Source organism: Anoplopoma fimbria, chromosome 14, assembly GCF_027596085.1.
Source record: "Anoplopoma fimbria isolate UVic2021 breed Golden Eagle Sablefish chromosome 14, Afim_UVic_2022, whole genome shotgun sequence".
Classification (NCBI taxonomy): Eukaryota; Metazoa; Chordata; class Actinopteri; order Perciformes; family Anoplopomatidae; genus Anoplopoma; species Anoplopoma fimbria.
The window spans coordinates 7,540,899-7,559,885 of record NC_072462.1 but is presented as its reverse complement, the minus strand read 5'-3'; the positions used below and the strand labels follow the sequence as shown (position 1 = coordinate 7,559,885).

The 18,987-nt window shown below is 39.5% G+C and overlaps 1 protein-coding gene across 1 annotated transcript; it reads right to left on the bottom strand.

The window, feature by feature from the left end:
• Window positions 1-2,231: 2,231 nt before the first annotated feature.
• ppp1r3c2a (protein phosphatase 1 regulatory subunit 3C2, duplicate a) lies at window positions 2,232-3,752 on the bottom strand. The gene is given in 4 exon segments (XM_054613118.1): window positions 2,232-2,433; window positions 2,436-3,367; window positions 3,484-3,545; window positions 3,670-3,752. Coding segments are annotated over 3 exon segments (999 nt in total). The 5' UTR covers window positions 3,498-3,545; window positions 3,670-3,752; the 3' UTR covers window positions 2,232-2,380.
• Between the last annotated feature and the right edge of the window lie 15,235 nt (window positions 3,753-18,987).

The following is an 18,987-nucleotide window of genomic DNA, read 5'->3' as shown; positions in this document are numbered from 1 at the left end:
TTGCACAGGAATATGGGTCGACTGTTTTCACAGTGTGGCACATTATAAAATGCAATACAGTCTACCAACATGAGGGCTTTCTGATGCTGGCATGTTAGCAATTAGCTGTTAGCAGTTAGCAGCGGTTGAAAATGTCCGTTCCAAAAATTGTTTTAGCAGTAGCACAAGAACACCATGCTACTTCCCCCTTTGATCCTCGCAACCGATGATGGTATTTCTCTTGATTGCAAAATTCGATCTTATGTTGATTCTAACAACCAAAAAAGAAGATGTGCATTTTTATTTCTTTGCTCAATTTCTTTTAACATCTCAAACGTGACGCTAATCCTCTGTACTCTCTTGAATAGACCAAATGCATTTAGGGATCATTATGTCATCACGTCCCTCCCACATTACAATGACAGAACGGAGCTGGAACAGATCTTGCTTCCACCTTACATAATTCAAATCAATAGTGGACATCATTTGCCACAATGCAATATAGTGTATTACTTAAGATAGCAATCACACTTCTTGGAATGGGAAATACTGGTTTATCCACCTTATTACTGCAATGAACTGCAAAACAAACTGATTGATCTGACAAACTGATTGATCTCAGTCGACTGTAATGATCTACTAGTCGTATGTTGCGGTTATGAGTCACGCCCATATTGATACTCCTTTGAATGATAGTTGTGATAGTTGTAATTGATGTGATGACTGCTGTGTGTGACTGAACTGTCGTTGTATGTATGTAATTAAGTCTCAGGTCTCCCCTGAGATCTTGATCTCCATGAGATGCCTGGAATAGATAAAGCTCTATTAACATTAGAATGGCAGGTCCTTTAACATGTGAATGGTGCATAATTTCACATGAGATTATGGGTTGCCATAGGTTTTGTAATTTATTATTGGGCACAATTAGCATACAGTTTAGGCTGTTCTCATACAGCGTTCGCAGCTATTCCTCAGAAAATGAATGAACTGTAATTCGTAGATATATCGTGGAATCATTCGTATGTATTTCACGTAATCATGAACCAGGAAGTCTGAAGAACAACGGTCGATGGGTCAAGTAAAACCCGCTCTTACAATCAGGGGACCGTTGTTCATGCAGCGTGTGAAAAGAGCTTGATTCGCTTGTTACCAAACATGTGTACTTAAGTAACACCACTGCCACGATCCATGAGAATTTCACCGTCTTTTCCCAAACCTAACTAAGTATTTCACGCTCTTTCCTAAACATAACCAAGTAACCTACAAAGTTGTTTCCAGGTGTTCCAAGAAAAACGAGGAATAACTTTTTTGTTAGATATCATAAGAACCATTGGATGAGGATAGGTTCTGCAGTTATATGAAAAAGTAGAACTGGATTAGTTTAGTTGTGCATGCTAACATGCCTGGTGCCATGGCAATGTTTAGTTTATCATTCCTTGGTTGTCAAGAAGGGAGAGAGAAGGGAGAGAGATCTATCGCCTGACACAGGCGTCATGAATAAATAAGTACTTCAGGGTACAAGGTGTGTAAACCTGCCCTATGTGCGACATTGCACCCGTCTGAGTGAAATGAAAGTGAAGGACAAAGAAACAAGTCTGACAGAGAGGTGACTAAGAAGGAGTCAGAAGCAGACAAGACACTTTCTCACTGCGGCTGCCACAGTATCTAATGATGACTCCACCCTTGGCGTGTATAAACACAGGCCCGATAATTATCCAGTGTACAAAGCGCGTGCCATCACGAACAGTGCAAAAACTAACAATTCCCAACGTGTTGTTCCACCTTGCACAGCTGGTAACAGCCGGGAGTGTCAAGGAGTTCTTTTCACTTTGCTGACATATTCCCTCTGGTATGCGCGACGTGAATCTGAGCCAAGAGAAATAATGACCGTGTGAAGGTACATCAGCTCTTTCAGTTATTCATTTGGAGGTCTAAGCTCTAAAGGTTCACACAATAACATTACCTCTCTTTGTGTACCGATACATGTGTTTTGGTCTCATGTTTTTGCTTTCCCTCCAGGGCACCCTGTGTCTTAATCAGGGCTTATATGTCATGCTACAATGCAAACACATAAAAACGTTTTTTACTTTTATACTTTAAGCCGAATTTCTATAAAATCACATGTGTTTTAATGTTTAAGATTTAACTCCTGCTATGGGAAGAAAAGAGAAAGAAAGAGAAAGAAAAGCTTCTTTAAAAAAATGCATTTATTCACAACATTGAAGTTGCATGTATAGTTCACATTTCGGCAGGGTAAAGCTTCAGACCATCCAACACTGGAGTCTTCAGAAAGCCAACACATCCTTAAAAGCCCTTACTCTTTCTTAAATATTTGTAAATTAACATAGTCACATTATTGTTCTCACAGTTCTGTTAAGAGGGTTGAGTTTCACTTGGGTGATCACTCTGCTCTGACTCGGCTTGATAAACTCCTCTGAAGGTGTTGCGAATCGGAGAGTTTTGCATGCTGGGGGACACCTGCAAAGGCTTCAACGGTGTCCGACGTTGTGAAAGTGTGGGGTAATAACGGTAAGCATCGCCTTGGTGACCATTTGATCCCCCTGTTTCCACGTACACCCTGTAATTCTGCCCCCTGTTGTCGTCCCAGTGTGTCGTTGCGCCGTGTCCAGGCCTGAAGGACACGTAGAACTCAACTCGCTCCGTCGGATCGATGTTCTTTGGTAAGCTTAAGTCAAAGGCGAAAAGGTCCACTTCAGAGCCCCCAAAGCGCTGCTGCTGCAGGAACGTGCAGGGAATCTCATGATGGCTCCGCCAGGAGTCGAAGGTCACCCTCACATGCACGGCCTTGTCCACGCTGACATGGTTGACCCGCACTTTGCCGCTCAAGGAGTGCTCCGAAATGCTGCAGCTCTGCAACTGCACCCACTCGACTCGCTGGCGTGCAAGGGAGGCTTGAGAGGCGAGCGTTGGCTGGGGGAAACCTAGGCGCAACCTTTGGCGCTGGAGTTTGTCTGAGGTTGACTGTTGGCTTTGCAGTCTGGTGAGGGAGGGTCTCATCGTCAGCGTAGTAGGCCAGTCAGAGGGCTCGGGGATAAACAGCCGCACAGCGGTGAGAGCCAATCCCTTGGTGTCAGCGAAAACAACTCGCTTCTTGCTTGGACTTCCCCATCCAACATCCCTACGGAAGCAACTCCGGGGCTCTGAGGTCACAGGGGACGAGGGCAGCGGTGGGGACAAGGAGCTGGAGGAAGAGGAGGAGGAGTGCGGAGTTTGAAGGCTGGTCGGCTGATGTTGCTGCGGTGTGGGCTTCAGAGGAGACATGGACAGCAGCTGGTAGAGAGGTTGACGCTGGCTGAGGCTCAGGCAAGCGGCCAGGTCAACAGGCATCACGGCCGGCTGGCGGTGACTCCCAAAGGCATGGAGGACTCTGAGTAGGAAGACGAGACGAGGTTTAAAACGAGTTCTAATTCACGAGGATATGTTTCACACAGATACACGGTGTAATTGCAATAAAAGTTGTTCAGTTAAAGCACAATAGCTTACCTTGCACAATTCATTTTCAGTCTGTCGTCTTTGCCAGAGGGCTGCAGCTATTTCTGAACCATCTATGAGCAGAAATGAGGATTAAAGAATAAGTAACACAGAATTACACAAAAATACAAATAGTTTGCAAACAAATGAAACAAACAAATGTTAAAAAGGTGATGTTCCAAAGCAAAATGTACTTACAGGCTGAAAACGATAATGTGTTTAATCAGATCAATGTTAGAGGAAAAAGACGACCGTGGTTCTTCTCTCTCTCTCTCTCTCTCTGTGGAGCTTATGTGTGGTTTTTGAAACGAGGCTGAACCTTGTGTGACACTACATTTACATATTTGTAGAGTTTAGCCAATGGAGTGCAGCTCCTTTGTTTATGTCCTGCCCCCAACAAGCTGCTTCATGGAAGGCAGATCCTCAGAGCTTTCCTTTCATGGAATTCTGCCCTCTTGATCTCGTTGAACTTTTGTCTTGTTCTACATGTAGTTAAAGGAGATAAATTATCGATTGGATCACAGTGACGCACGTGCACATTCTTTGGGATATACATGTTTACACATGGAGGCAAAAGCCTCCTGTGAGATTGAAAAATAATAACAACCTTCTCCTTTATGCAGTTTCGGATAAAGGGTGGCTGAAGTATATCCAAAATCAAATTAAATTCTAAAATAAGAATCAATCATTTTTTCTTTTTACCATTAATTATGTGAAATGATGAAGTTGAAATTAAACCCCAGAGGGAAGTAACCTGACCCGCCAGATGATTTACACAGACCCATCTGGGAAGCTGTTTGCATAATGGCAGACACTTTACTTGGCAGGCGATTAAATGAACCAAGTGTCGATCAAACTCTTGAGAAAATGTGTTAGGCATGAATGGAGAATGGTAGAAATCTTCTCTTCAAACTCTCAGCAAGATAGCTAATAATATATTGAAATTGACATTTTGGATTACATAAGTGTATTTCCCAAAATGCTAATTTATTCCTTTAACACATTAATTAAAGCAGATCCGAAATACTTAACATAAGCCAACAATATGAGACAATAACCTGCTTTATCCAGCTGTTTTAAGGAATGTCCTATAATGGTGCTGATTACATTTAAAGTCACTATTGTTATGATGTGTGATAGTACTTATGATATTAGCTCCACTAACCTCACAGGCCTTGTGGTATATTTCAGTATGGTCGATACTACTGATGTGTTATGTGGATATAATATAATGTTTCTACTGACCCATTGTTTAAAACAAAGAAAATCTTTTACAGGACATTATGTTTTCGACTGTGTGTGTGTGCAGTTGTGAGTGTGTCTTTGCGTCTGTCCGGTTGACTGTCCGTGGCTAATCTTGTATACTGGACCCATCAGACTGATCATTTTAGGGCTAATTTATGACTGTATGCTCAAGGACGGATCACAAATTGTTCCTCTTGATTTGTACACCAGGGTCCTGCCTTGTGTTTGGCTTACAGAGCTAACAGCTAACGGGGCTAATACAGCTAACTGTTAACAGAACTAAACCCACAGCAGGACTGACAGTTTCTGTTCAGAGGAAACGTCAATTAGTAAACACTAAGTGTTACACAGTGACCTTCAGTTAAGCTGCTCAAAGCTGGTGCAGACAGTTGTATGTATTCAATTGAGAGCTTACCCGTTGCTTGTTGTGAGTGCAAAAGAGTAGTCTAGACAGAGGTAATTGTAGTTTATATTCATTCAATCAAACATTAGATTAGTGGTCATTGGAGAGACACACTCTGCACACTATTGACTTTTCTAATTTAATGCATCAACATAGTGAATATCTAAATTGATTAACAAAAGCTCTGGTTAAGACCAGTCTGGGAGTTTTCACCATGCTGCACCCTGGGAGGATAACAGAACATTCCGATGTTGTAACATTGAACAATGTCCAGTAGGTGACTGAGAGAGACTTTTTTAGGAGCTGCAAAAGGCGGTTTTCAGAAACTGGTTTATTCATGACATGCTCAAACAATCATACATAGACATAGATCAGGCTCTTGTAAAGAGTTTTGGGGATCCGTCCAGAAACTGGGGCCCACCCTGTTCTTGGCTGTTGACTGCCAGCTGTTCCAACTAGAAAGGTTTATTTTGATACACGTGTTCAAGTAATCTGTTTGAGCAACACATTCAACAATCACACACTGCAGCACTATTTGAACCAGTAACCTTACTGTTTAATCTCCATTTCATCACCACATAATATTTTTATTTAAATTTATTCAGGCAAATCAGCAATATGTTCACCATAGCCAATGTTTTCGTATTTGTATTGTTTACAACTTACAAAGCACTGGACTTATACTGATAAAACCAATATGTTTTAATTGTAAAGTTTTTTAGAGTTGTACAGTTCTGTGTATGTGCACAAATACTTAACAAATAAAGAAGATTCTTATGATTTAAAATGTCAAAAAAGAACAAAACAAACTTTCAGTTATTATCACTCCAGTTATACAAGTACACTGGTTTGAAATGCTTTTGCTGGGAGGCTCTATAAAATAAATAAAATAAATAGTATAAATTGAGATTTAAATATAATACAATACATATAAACACAAAAATTTAAAATAAATAAATAATATCCATCGAAGACAAAACCAAACATACAACAAAGATGCTGCATGTTCAGAACATATGCACAGTACATTTTATGAACAAGGTGAATCTCAAGGTGCCTTTCCTTGAAGAAAAGCAAGTTTTTCACCTCTTCTCAGAGTGAGAAAGCAGAGCTAAGAGTCACGACATCAGCATGCTACAGTATAAACTCATGGATATACTTGGGTGCAGTGACCTGGTGTGCCCTCTCTGCAGACATTCATTGGATAGGTGAGGTCACCACAATAAAGCAGTAACGAAGGCGTTACACATTCCTTCAACCGCAGTCAGTGTGCATGTGTTCAGTCTCACTTTATTGTTCTGTCCGTCCTCCAGGTTCTCTAGTGGTAGAACATGCCAATCAGCTCCTGTTGTCAACACAATCAAATAACATTTGGCGTGTCTTCTTCTATGGTGGTGTTTAGTCTCGCTTGCTCTCAGGAGGTGTGTGTTGAATGCTTATTGAGGGTGTATTCTATAACCTACACACGCCTCAAAACATAGCTGTTTAAGGGATAAATCATGATTTTGAATTAAAAGATTTTGTCGGTATGAACAGTTTCTTTACTACTCTGACAAGTACTAACAAGTAAAAATAAACCATAGCCTATATAGTAAAATTATTAGTTTACAGTTTTTCTTAGTTAGGTTATAAACCAATTGAATTAAGGTTTGTTTCTCATACCGAGAGCGAGAGTGATTTTCCCCTTCGAAAGACCTCCTGCATGCAAGTTGTTAAAAGCTGCATTAAAACCGCCCAAGAAATCGTGTTAAATTCTGTTTCATTTGATTTATTAAGTATGAAGAATCAATTTGTTGCACATCTCTCTGAACTTTATGCTCTGCATTTAAATAATATATTCCACACTGTGGCCTTGTATCATATTAACCTAGAATTCCCCCAGAGTCCCATTACTTGTGTGCAGTGTTTAAGAAGTGCTTATACTGGAGTGTCAGATGGACACTTTCTTTTTCCACTTCAGTACATGCCAATCTAGCCTTTCATTTTGACAAGTCATTCCATTATCATCATCATTGTAAAAGAATGCACAGCTATATATTCTGCTATATATGGGCATCAATCAGACACGGTTCAGTAGTCATTCTTCACTGCTACACAGGTGGTTCTCTTACTGTCTGCTTTTTTTTTTTTACCTCACATGAACACATCTTGAATCCAGTACAGCACGCGATGAAATAAATTGATCCGTAATGACGTCTCCCAGCCGGTTTCTCACCCAAGCCTTTGAGAAAGTCATGATGCATACCAATTGGCTGATGTCTGCCGCATACAGATGTTCAATGAGCTCACAAAGTGTCATACGGCATGCATCATTAATCTCAGTTTATAGCTGTCTGTCTGTCTGTCTGTCTGTCTGTCTCGATTTCCTCTTGTGGCACATGTGTCATTAGGGGCTCAAATGGATTTAAAGAGGGCATTTGTATTTGTGCTGTTTGTGAACATTAGTGTTGTAAATTCACTGCAGCACACGTTACAGTACGCCTTCATGAACACCCCTCCTGTCACTAATGTCTCTGTAATACATGAGGAGTACGTGTTAGCTATGAGCTGAGCTGTCTGCTCTGGTACAACTGGAGCTGTCAGAGGTGAACTGTTTACGAAACAAACACAGGCCTCTGTTTGAATGATTTGAAAGACATATAAGAAAAAGAAATCTTAGGATGCAAACATTGTTGCTTATGCATGCAACAGTTATTGAAGTGGGGCAGTTTAGCCTTGTCTGTGTATGTTCGATTAAGAAGGGAAGACAGAGAGAATGAAGGAAAGAGAGACAGAAAGAAAGAGGGAAAAACATAAGGAGAAAGAGAGAGAAAGGGAGACAGACGGAAAGACAGAAATAAATAAATAAAGAAAGAAAAACGGAAAGAAAAATGGACGGAAACAGACACAGACAGAACAACAGACATCGGAAAAGATTGAAAGAAGACAGACAGAAAGAAAGAAAAAAAATAAGAAAGAGAGACAGCCTCTCATCATACAGGTGAATCATCAGTCTAGTGAAACACAGATATTCAGACTTTCACTGGTGAGCTCACTGCATTATCACCATCCACCAGTGGTGGAATGTAGCTAAGTACATTTACCCATCAACAATTTTGAAGTATTTTACTTAAAAAATGTAATTTCCTGCTACTTAATACTTCTACTCCACTGCATTGCTTTGCTCAAGGGGCACCTCGGCAGTGCCCAGGAAGCTCCCATGGACCTATAATACAAAAACATAATCAAGAAATAAATTATAATAGTTATCATTAAGACATTCTCTAACCCCACAGGGGGATTACACAAACCACCCAGAAGTATATAACGTTAAGTATGAACAAAATTTAAGTGATGAACCCAATAATTGATCAGTAATTATATCAGACTTACTTTTGGTATTTTGAGTATATTTTGATACTAATACTATGAAGTTTTACTTAATGAACATTTTCCATGCAGGACTTGTCACTGAGTATTTGTGCTCTGTGGTATTTACTTTTACTTGGGTTAAACGTCTTCCAGCACCCACACCTACGCATTTATGGCCGACTTCTTTGTTTCATTATTGTGTCTTTGTTACACTGTGTGCTTGAGGACACTGTTCCCTTCAAGCCTCGACATGAATGGGAACAGTTGATTTCCTAACAGCGTAATTACACCGCTCACAGCTGTCAAAACATCACCACTGAAATGTTTTTTTTTATCTATAAACCAAACCGACCAGCGAGCATTGAAAGAAGTACACAAACTGGCAGATTTGTCATGTTGCTGTGGTTTGTTACTTTCACAACTTCATTTCATGTTGCGATTGTGAACCTTTTGTTGGTATCAAGTTTTATTCTAATAAAACTGACGTCTCATGCTGTGTAAAGTAGTGCAGGAGGAGCAGTGTTGTGGGAGTCTATACGTGCAAATTTGTGCAGCATGTGTGCAGTAACCAATAATTTAGATTTCACCTTTACAAATGAATGTTTTTAGAGGAAATAGCCAGGAAAGGATTTCAAAGAAGGAAAGAGAGATATGGAAAGTTAAATAAAAAAGAGAAAGAGAGAGAGCGTGTAATGATAAAGATTGGGCTAATGTCCTTTAATTGTGGCTCTTGTTGATTTCATGACCATATTTTATGCCGAGCAAGCTCCTCCTGACTTACTCTTACTTATGGCACAACACTCATCATACATTAAATGCTTTTGAGTGTAATTGAGACTACTTAAAAGTTCTCTTAGTCAAATCTTGATGGATGAAATGTTTTTTTACACACCGTACTTCTATACTTAATAGAATTTGTTTCTGAAAATATAAATGAACTGTTGCAAACCACTTGGTGGATATTCTGCTTTAAACACTTCTGAAGTTTTCATTTTTAAAACTGAAACGCCTCAGACACTTTTTAAGACTCAAGTCCATTCTGGTGAAATAAATAAATAAATTGCAATAATAATAGTATCTTCAAAGCCAAAACTTAATTTCTTTAGAGGGGGGGGGGGGTGTAAATAACATCTTCAAAGCCCAAAACTGCATTTCTGCCGGCAGAACGATTAGGATTCCGCTTTTAAGAGGAACGAAGAGGGAGGCTGATGTAAGCTTGCAGGGGTAGAGCAGGAAATTGCACAGTGTAACCCCATTACCACCCTGCAGGACCTCCATCACCATTTGTGCTGACTCTCTATACAGCCAGGAGGGACGAGGGAGTAGCACCCTCCTGTGGGAGGAGAAGGGAGGACTCCTCTCAGCTGTGAGGGGCGGGCTCACTGCCCAGTTTATGTAATAGGACATGGCCTGTTTGTCTCTAATCTTAAAGTGCTGGTGGGGGGGGCGAACGGAAATTTTAATCCAAGCAGCAAAGTTACAGAGAACCTGTTATATTTCCCTGAACACAACCACTTTCAGTCTCTTTTCTTTCTTTATTGGGTTAGGAGCTGCACTTTTGGTTGCCAAGTCCACTTATGATTTATTAAATATCATGGTTTCTCCTGCAGAATCACTCAGTAAGTTGAATTTCATGTGAGACTCGTGAAACATCAATAACTGTAATTTAAAGAAAACATATGATGCACATTTGGGGTCATATCTTTAGTCATCAATACTGACTTACATATGGATGTTGCAATATTGCTGAAAAACAGCATAAACTCATCTGCAAATAAACCTTTTATCAATGTATTATGTCTAAATGTCCATTTATGCAAGCCTGTCAAAGTAAACAGGCTTGCATAGCCTTTTTTTTGTAAAATGTCAATAAAAGAGCGTTAGAAAAACAGATATGACCAGACTTTTACATTGATTGTAGAGAATAGAAGAAGAAAAAAACCACATTTCAATTAAAACATCCCCTCCACTGAAGGAAAGGCCTTTCATTTCCGGCTTTAACTGACATGAGGGCAAATTCTGTCTTTTCAATTCACAATAAGTAGCTTTCAGGAATGTTCTGATATTTAAACATTTCTACCTTGAATCCATTCAGCAATGCAGTGTTTTTTTGTACGTACTTTGGCACTTCTCACTTGTATGATAATATGACAAAAGACTGCCCTTTAATGTACTATACTCTGTCCTTTCTGCTTGGTTTGAAATAACTGAAACATCTTATATGTCTATGCACGAGCTCTTTCACTGTGTTGTTTTTTAAAATTCTAAATGGCATAGCATCACTGTGTCTGGTCTCTTTCTATAAATATTGGATTTTTTACAGTCCCAAAGGTTTCTAGTGGTGGGATCTTTTGTTTGGTTTGGGAACCAAGATTGTATGGGTAGAGTATTAAACGCACTACACAGTTTAAAATATAAAAATAAATAACCCACAATTCAACGCAAATACCAAATAGCTTGGGAAATTAAATGAAATGAAGCAATTCATCGTGTGGTTGGATCTGGAGACAAAAAAAAGGTTTTATTCAACTTCTTCTTCTCCTGTAAAGTGACTTTGTGTGTTTGTTTCAGACAGTGGTGGGAATTAACTTAAAACATTTACACAAACAATGAACTTAAGTACAATTCTAAGGTACTTTTACTTTACTTAAATATTTCCATTTTATCCAACTTTATACTTTCATAACAATTGTCTGAAAACTTCACTTACAGGTTGCTTTGTAGTTTCAGATATATAATACAACATGTTATCAATACATAGATTATGATTTATTAGCATTATAATTCAATATTTTTCCGACAGTACAAATATACTGCAAAAGTACAGTAATGTACACATTAATGCCTCAATAATTCTGCATAATGAGTACCTTTACTTTTTATACTGTAAGTATATTTGCTATAAATATTTAAGGTAGGTAAGTAAAAATTTCAAAAACTTTTTTTTTATTACTGTGTTATAACACATTACCTTTGTAGTCCAATCACTATCTGTGATTATGAGCGACTCTCATGATGTCATCAAGTATAAAGTGTGGAGCTGCTCCATCGACAATCAATGGGGGACTGATTTGGTCTGATTCTAATCATTAAAATATGACAGGGAGAATCATGTTACACTCAGCAGACTGAACGAAGCAGTGAATGCCAGCACATCTTTTTTTCAGCTGAACGAGGTTCAGAGAAATAAGATTAACCAGTGAGATTTGCACTATTGCCTTATCACAATAGACAAGTGGCCTTTTCTTAACTGTTAGTGAAATCAGAATCTTGAATATTACATTGATTTTGCAGCCGACTTTGTGGGGGTGTTGGAGCTGGAGATCTGAGTAGAGGTAAACTCAGCAGCGGGTCTTGCTCCTATCACCTCAGCATGGGTGGAGGCAGCAGCCGGGACACCTGGGTCTACCTCTGCTGTCGTGGAAGTCCCAAGCACTGATGGGATAACAGGACCATGGAGCCAAGCTGCTCGTCCTCCTTAATCTGGTACACTCGTTTCCAGTCCAGCTCTTCTATCATCCTCATGTCGCAGTCAGATCCCATCTGCTACGGTGGCCTATCTATTAATGAGGGTGTCATCCGCCACTGAACATCAAGCTTTGCATGCAGTAGGGTAACAAAGGGTAATGCATCAGCAACGGCAAGGTTAACAGACATATTTCTGCAGAAAGTGTCAAGCGTTTTTTTGGAGTCAGAATACATAATGGAAATCTCACGCCACTGCAACCCATCTGCGTTCGTCTAGAATCAATTTGTACAGATCAAATATATCTGAAATGCGAGGAGAAAAAAAAGCCTGCTGCCATGCATGGGCCACTTTATATTGTCTGTGACCTTCCACAAAGGAGCTCTTCACTTGCACAGAGATGAGCAAACAGCCCCGTGTTTGGAATAGCAGTTGAGCTAAAATGCAATATTTTTTGACACAAGTCAGAACGCTGTCACTGTTGGAGGAAATCCATAACAATTGAAATATTATGTGCATATAAAAATATAGTCAGGGGAGCACAAAAGGAAAGATGACAAATGTAACACCTGACAGCTGTGTTCTCCATAAAACTCTTTGTTTCCTTCTAAAATATATATGTAACAATGATTAAAGCAAAACTGATATGACACAAACCCTCTGAAGACACAGAAGCTGCAGTTAATTGTCTCGTGATAACTGATGTTAACATGTGAAAATTAAACATAAGACACATGTGACATCCCTGGAGACACTCATTGTACACTAATGTAGCCCAGAAACACATGATGATAATGAGTTTCTATGGAACCTTTGATGTTATTATGCGATCTTTTCTGCCTTTGTTCCAGTCACTCATATTATTACATATATGCTGCGCATTGCATAAGTGGAGCAGCGAAGACGTGCAAATGCGCTGCATGAAATGATAAACTCCCAAGAGGTGTAAGCGAGTGTATATGTGTGCATGATGGATAATGTATAGGATCATTATACCCACACTATTTTCACGACTGAAAACATGCCTTAATGCCGTACAATCCCATTGACGTATATTCAGTAATATACAGTGAGATTAATGCATTCAAAAGCTTTTCAGGAGATAAAAACTTTTTTAAAAAGTACATTTTCCTGTCTGTTATTCTACAGCACATATTTGGATAGTGCAAGAGAGAGAATTGGTCAGGGTAGCGCCTCTTCAAAAGTTATAATGACTTTTATTTTGATGCTACATACACACAACCTGGACCGGATTTGTCTCGGTGCACGTTGTATCCAAAGTATCACTCAGTTCTTGCACACTTTCCCTTTTTCTTCCTCATCCCAAAAGTGTCACCTTTAGATAAGCCTGGGGATTGAAAAGACTTGAGAAACTGACACTTGAGAAACTGACAGCACTGTCACGCTCCAGATCTTAAGGAAAATGGTGCATACTGAACATGCATCATAAAAAAAAGGTCTACGTTGGCTTTGAAAGGATGCACCTTTTTTTAAATCAATGCCAGTGAGATTATGCTCAGTGTTGAAGGTACAACATGCACTGGCTTGCACCATATTACCACCAACATCCATCTCCTCCTCTGCCACAAGCCTGGACAAGGATTTATTTTTGCTGATGCCACAGCCTCACCTTGCTATCCGTGCATCGCAACAGGTGGGAATTGTCAAAACAGGTAGCATATGTACTAAAAAACTATATTTGTTCCCTGCCGGGGGGCCAAATAGTTGCCTTGACTACCCTCCTGGCACACCAAAACAAAATGAATTTGCAGCGTACACTACTTCAAACCACAATATAAATTGGATGTCAATGTAACTGAACAAAAAATACATTTTATAAGTATATTTTTATATCAGCCTTGTGTCTTCTTTGCAGAAATAACCAATGCCATATGGTACACTTTGTGCAATGTATCCTCATATTCCAGCAACACGTCTCAATTTCTGCTCATTACATGCAAACAGCCTTTTAAATTAAACTTCCGTCTTCAAAGGAAACAACTTAGTTAGGTTGTGGCAACAAATTGGTTAGGTGAAGGAAAAGATTGCGAGTTATTTAGTTAGGTTAAGTAAGAGATGTAAGAGGCGTTAGCTTCTCATTTCACAGTGACCTTGAACAGCCTCCTGGGTGAAAAACTATTTTTATGTTTCAACCATTCACCTCCACTACCACGTCCTGTGTGGGATAACATAGGCGATGATTTTATAGAATGTCTACAAATTCGAGGGCATTCATCTTCGTTGAGGCAACAAAACTACTTGGTGAAGGTTAGAAAAAGCATCATGGTTGGTGTTTAAAATAAAAAAAGTACATGGATAAATAAACGTATAATTCCAACATTTTTCCCGGGCCCTCAGTTACACACTACGGGGCAGTGGTAATGACAATGTGACATAGCGACCCTTGACACACACACCTGAATATGTTTTTTGGCTTTTTGGGCCCCGACGTGCTGCCTCCTTCTCATTGTTCCTTAATGGCCTTTTTCATTTCTAAATTCCACTTGCCATAACTTACATAAGTGCCTTGTAATATGGTCTTTCATTGTGGTCACTTTTGTTGACACTACTTGTTGTTGTAGATTCCTCTATAAAGTAAAAACCAGTTTACCATCACCTGTTCATTGTGGGGGTGGGAATGTTGCTTTTTTTGCAATTAATGTGAACTGTGAAATTCAATAAAAAGAACTGGGATTATGAGCTCACTTACTGTACCCATAAAGCCATGTTATTATCTGAGGGAATTGAAAACCAGCATGGTCTTTAGCTGCTGCTCGTCTGGTTCTCTGTTTGATGAGTTGTGTATCGGGGTGACCTTGTGCTTATCACCATCCTAAGATGCCACTTGGACACCTGTGGATTTGCTGTAGCTCTGAACTGGTTTTCATCTTTCATGATACATTCAAAGCAGTGGAGGGTGTAAAAACAGCAGGCGTTAGAGTGCGTTTAGTGGAGAGTAGCCCTAGGTGAACAGGGTAAAAAAAATGACAAACTAATAAATAATGCCATTTAATTACTTACTTTAAGAGATGTCTTTTTTTGCATTAGAGGTTTTGTGAAAATTAATGATGAACGTGACTACAAAATGAAACAAGAATTTTGAACCTGGCTTTCTCTAACGATCAGATTTCTGTTCTGGAAATGTGTACATATTAGAGCATATCACATAAGATAATGCCTCATTTGCATATTTAGAGTCACAGGTTTTTAATCGAGGTAACTTTGGATCTATTTTCATCTCTACATAAATAAAAAATATATTGTCAACAGTCATACAAAAAAAAATATTTTTGTGAATTTATTTGGAACAAATATGTTCCATAAATCAGATTATGAATGCTGAATGAAATGCTTTAAAAAACCTTCAGAATATAAATAGGAATGAAACTATCAAGAGTATGAGGAAAAATAAAACTCTATTTTGATGAAACGGCCTTTATATATAACATCACATACATTTCACTACAGGCGTATATGGTGAAACAGTTAACTCATAGAGATCACCTTGAAACTTCCCCAGTTGATTACTGACGGACCCATTTTAACAGTAGATAGCTAAACAGAAAGAGTTGTTCATCTTGAGAACTTCAGTGCATTGTCAGAGGTCAGCCGTATTCCAAAACCAGATGTGTCCTAATTTACGGACTGCCGGACCATTTTGCCTAACAGCTGTGAGTACTGAGCCTTTCCTATTAGGTGTACATCCACAGCTGGGGAGGAAATGGACCGGTCAGGTGAATCCACGTGAAAGTTACTAACCTTTAAGGCTTTAACCTATTTCATCCAAATTAATCTTGATGGAATATATTAAAAGAAAGGGAAAGGGCAGATTTCTTCTTCAACAAATATCTGATTTTATACAAACAAATGGAAAAATCTGTACATACATACATGTAATAGTGATTGTAACATCACAAATTAGAGTGAACAATATGTTTACCCGTGCCTGATTTACCCAGAATTCACTTGTTTCAGCTGGAGTAAAAAGCTTGTCTCCATGCGCACACTCTGCGTGAAGTCTCTCGCGGCTCCACTTGATGGCAGTGGAGCATCAGTCGTGGCGATAAGCACAAGCCTCCTTTTCTAGTCTGCATCATTAAGACCCTGCACAAAACAAAAGCACAGCAAACAAAAAACCGGCGCTGCACCTTCCTCTCATTATGAACAGCACACCCACACTGGCCCGAGTGGCCCACAGGTGCGTTTTCTTGGCTCTGGCTTTGGCTCAATCAGCCTCATGAAATACTTTCCACAAACGCAAGCAACTTCTGTAACCTTGGACAGAATATATCAGCAAACGAGGTATGCTGTTGGGAACTTTAACAACGAGACCATAGGTCCTCTGCCAGGCACTTACTGCGCTTATTGCTTTCCTTTGGCACCACATATTAGTGACATTCTCAAAAATCGTCTCGATTTAAAGAAAGCATTCTGTTTTTCTTTTTGCAAGTTATGCCCCCAAGAGCACGTCTCATACATGCTAGCGAGGTAGTATGAAATGTAGGCCCTGGTCCTGGAGTAGAATGCACACAGTCTCAAGAGCATTTGTATCAAGCTCTGCGGCTGCTATACCACGGTAAAAATGCATAAACAGTATTTATTGCACGAGAGATAAGTTCCCATGCGATGGCTTACAGACGACTGCAAATAATTGATTCTTATCGAGCTCCACGAGAAACGCAAAAGTCCTGAATGCTATATGACTCATTTCGTCCCATTCTGCAGTCACATGGCAAAGTGCGTTGACCTTTCAGGGGGGCGAAATTGGGACTCCTGTTGTGATTCCAGTAAGCATCGCGTGGGGAGTCTTGTAGCGATTCCGGTGGATTTCTGCATTATTGAGAGGCCTGGAGTCTCAGACTGGAGGACGGTGAAGGCTGTTAATTAAACCACTGTGTTAACTCTCAGGAGCTTTACTATCAAAGGTTGGCACGCACAAAGAGCCATGGTGTCACTGTATATGTGAATACACATTTTGAATAGTAATCAAAGCACCTAAAACAAAGGCAAGACCAGCAGTTTTATTTAAAGAATGTGTTTTTAACCTGAAATAATAAAAATAATCCTGCAACCATCTCAAAACTGTATTTCTTGTAACATAACCCGAGGAAGAAAGGAAGGATGCTGCAGAACTCAACTGGGCAAGACGTATGTTCTGAGTCCGAATGGAATCAGCTGAGCTAACATATCTGATTTTACTGCTCTCCACGTCAGTGCGAGTAAGTCACCCTACTTCTTGAAAAGACACAGTCGGATTGGAGCAGCTCTCGGCTGAAAAGAGACGGGAGAGGGAATTAGCCACGCAAGTAGGCAGGACCGTATTAAAAATTCTCCCATCTACTTCCTCATTCCCTGTGATGTCGTTTGATCTCCCCCCTTTTATTTTCCATGCCCTCGTTTTTTACCCACCGTCACTCTCTCATTTCCTCTATATATCTAAAAAATAATAATAAATTCTCGAAACCCATGGAAGTATTGTGCAGTTTCAGGGTTCCCAAATGGACTTTAAATCATCCAAAGATCACATCTCAGGAGGAGAATTCCAGTCATATCTAGGCTCCTTTTGTTTGGTAATGGACAGGTAATTCATTCTGTGGATAAGATGGGAGAAAATGTAATTGCACTCTTGCCTGCCCTTTAGAATAAAATCAAGAAAGTGGTGATATTGCTGATATAGTACACTTACGATTTAATGAAATTATATTATCTAGATAACTAAGATTTGTGAAATTAAAGTGAGAGTCATAGAATGTTAAGATTTGACCATAGACAGAAGTTAGATAGTTATAAGAGTAACACTTTGTCTTCCATGTATTTCCTGAATACGCTGGCTCAAACTTAACTCCGGGGTGAAAAGATGTGTCTGCAGACAGTGTTCTCCACCTGGAGCTAAAGTGTTTTTATAAGATAGCACTGTTATTTCCTTAAAAAAAAAAAAAAAAAATGTTATGCCCGCCTTCATATCTGCTCAGTTCAGGAATATTAACTGTGAACACCTGCACTTCCTGCCTTCAAAGGATGAGTCATAACCACCTCTGTGTCTGGCTCTGGCCAACACAAGTATGAATTGATAAGTAAGGCAAATCGGAGATTGGAAAGTACAATGTTGATACTTCATTAACTCTGATGTAAAAAGAAGTAAATGTTTGATGAAGTGGCGTTTAACTCTTAGGTGGAAACCTTTTGACTTTGCAGCCTTGTTGCAAAAACTTCCACCTAAACCAAAGCCTAGGAGTAGCGCAACTCCAAATATAAAGTATTGGTAGAAATGCCTGAAACTTTGCTATTTCTTTCAGTATAAATGTTTATTCTTATCCTTGGGAACAGAAATTTGACAAAATATTATTAACTTGAGCCTTTAGCTCAGCTTATTTGTCCTATGCTTTCACAACATCGCATGGCCATCATCAATGAATGCAGATGACTCAGTCAAAATGGTGTTATTGTTTTCAGTTATTACCGACAGTTGTATTGTTTTCACCTTATGAGTCTCTTTGTGTGCGTCATCATGGCAGCATTTGGTCCTGGAGACATCCGCTGCAGCTTGGACTAGCACAGAAGAGGTTTTGGGAACAGTCTGTATTATGGAAATATTTTTTCAACTCAATACTTTTTAAAACTTAACATGTGTGTAGTTGAGATCAAAATGGAGGCTGGGTTTGTAGATGGGCGTGGTCTGAGCAAACATGACTGAGGTAAGGGTTGGGAAGTGGGGGAGTAGCCATGGCTCCAACCCCTCCCCCTTTACGCCTCAGGCATGATATGGTTACACAAAGATTCACAGGTGCGTAGTAGAGATCGAAATGAAGGCCACTTTCAAAGATGGATGTGGTCGAAACTATTGCACTGGAAGTAGGGGGGACAAAGTGGGTTTTTGGATTTCTATTTTTTGGCTGGTGTGATCCCATCACTAGATGGTCTATAGTTTTTGTTTCGTATCCCAGTCACTTGATCAATTTGAACACTTTCGCATTTTAGGAAATATGCATTGGTTTGGATTGATCATCTAACTCTTGCGAAGGAAGCTTATTGACAAAAATGTCAAACTAAT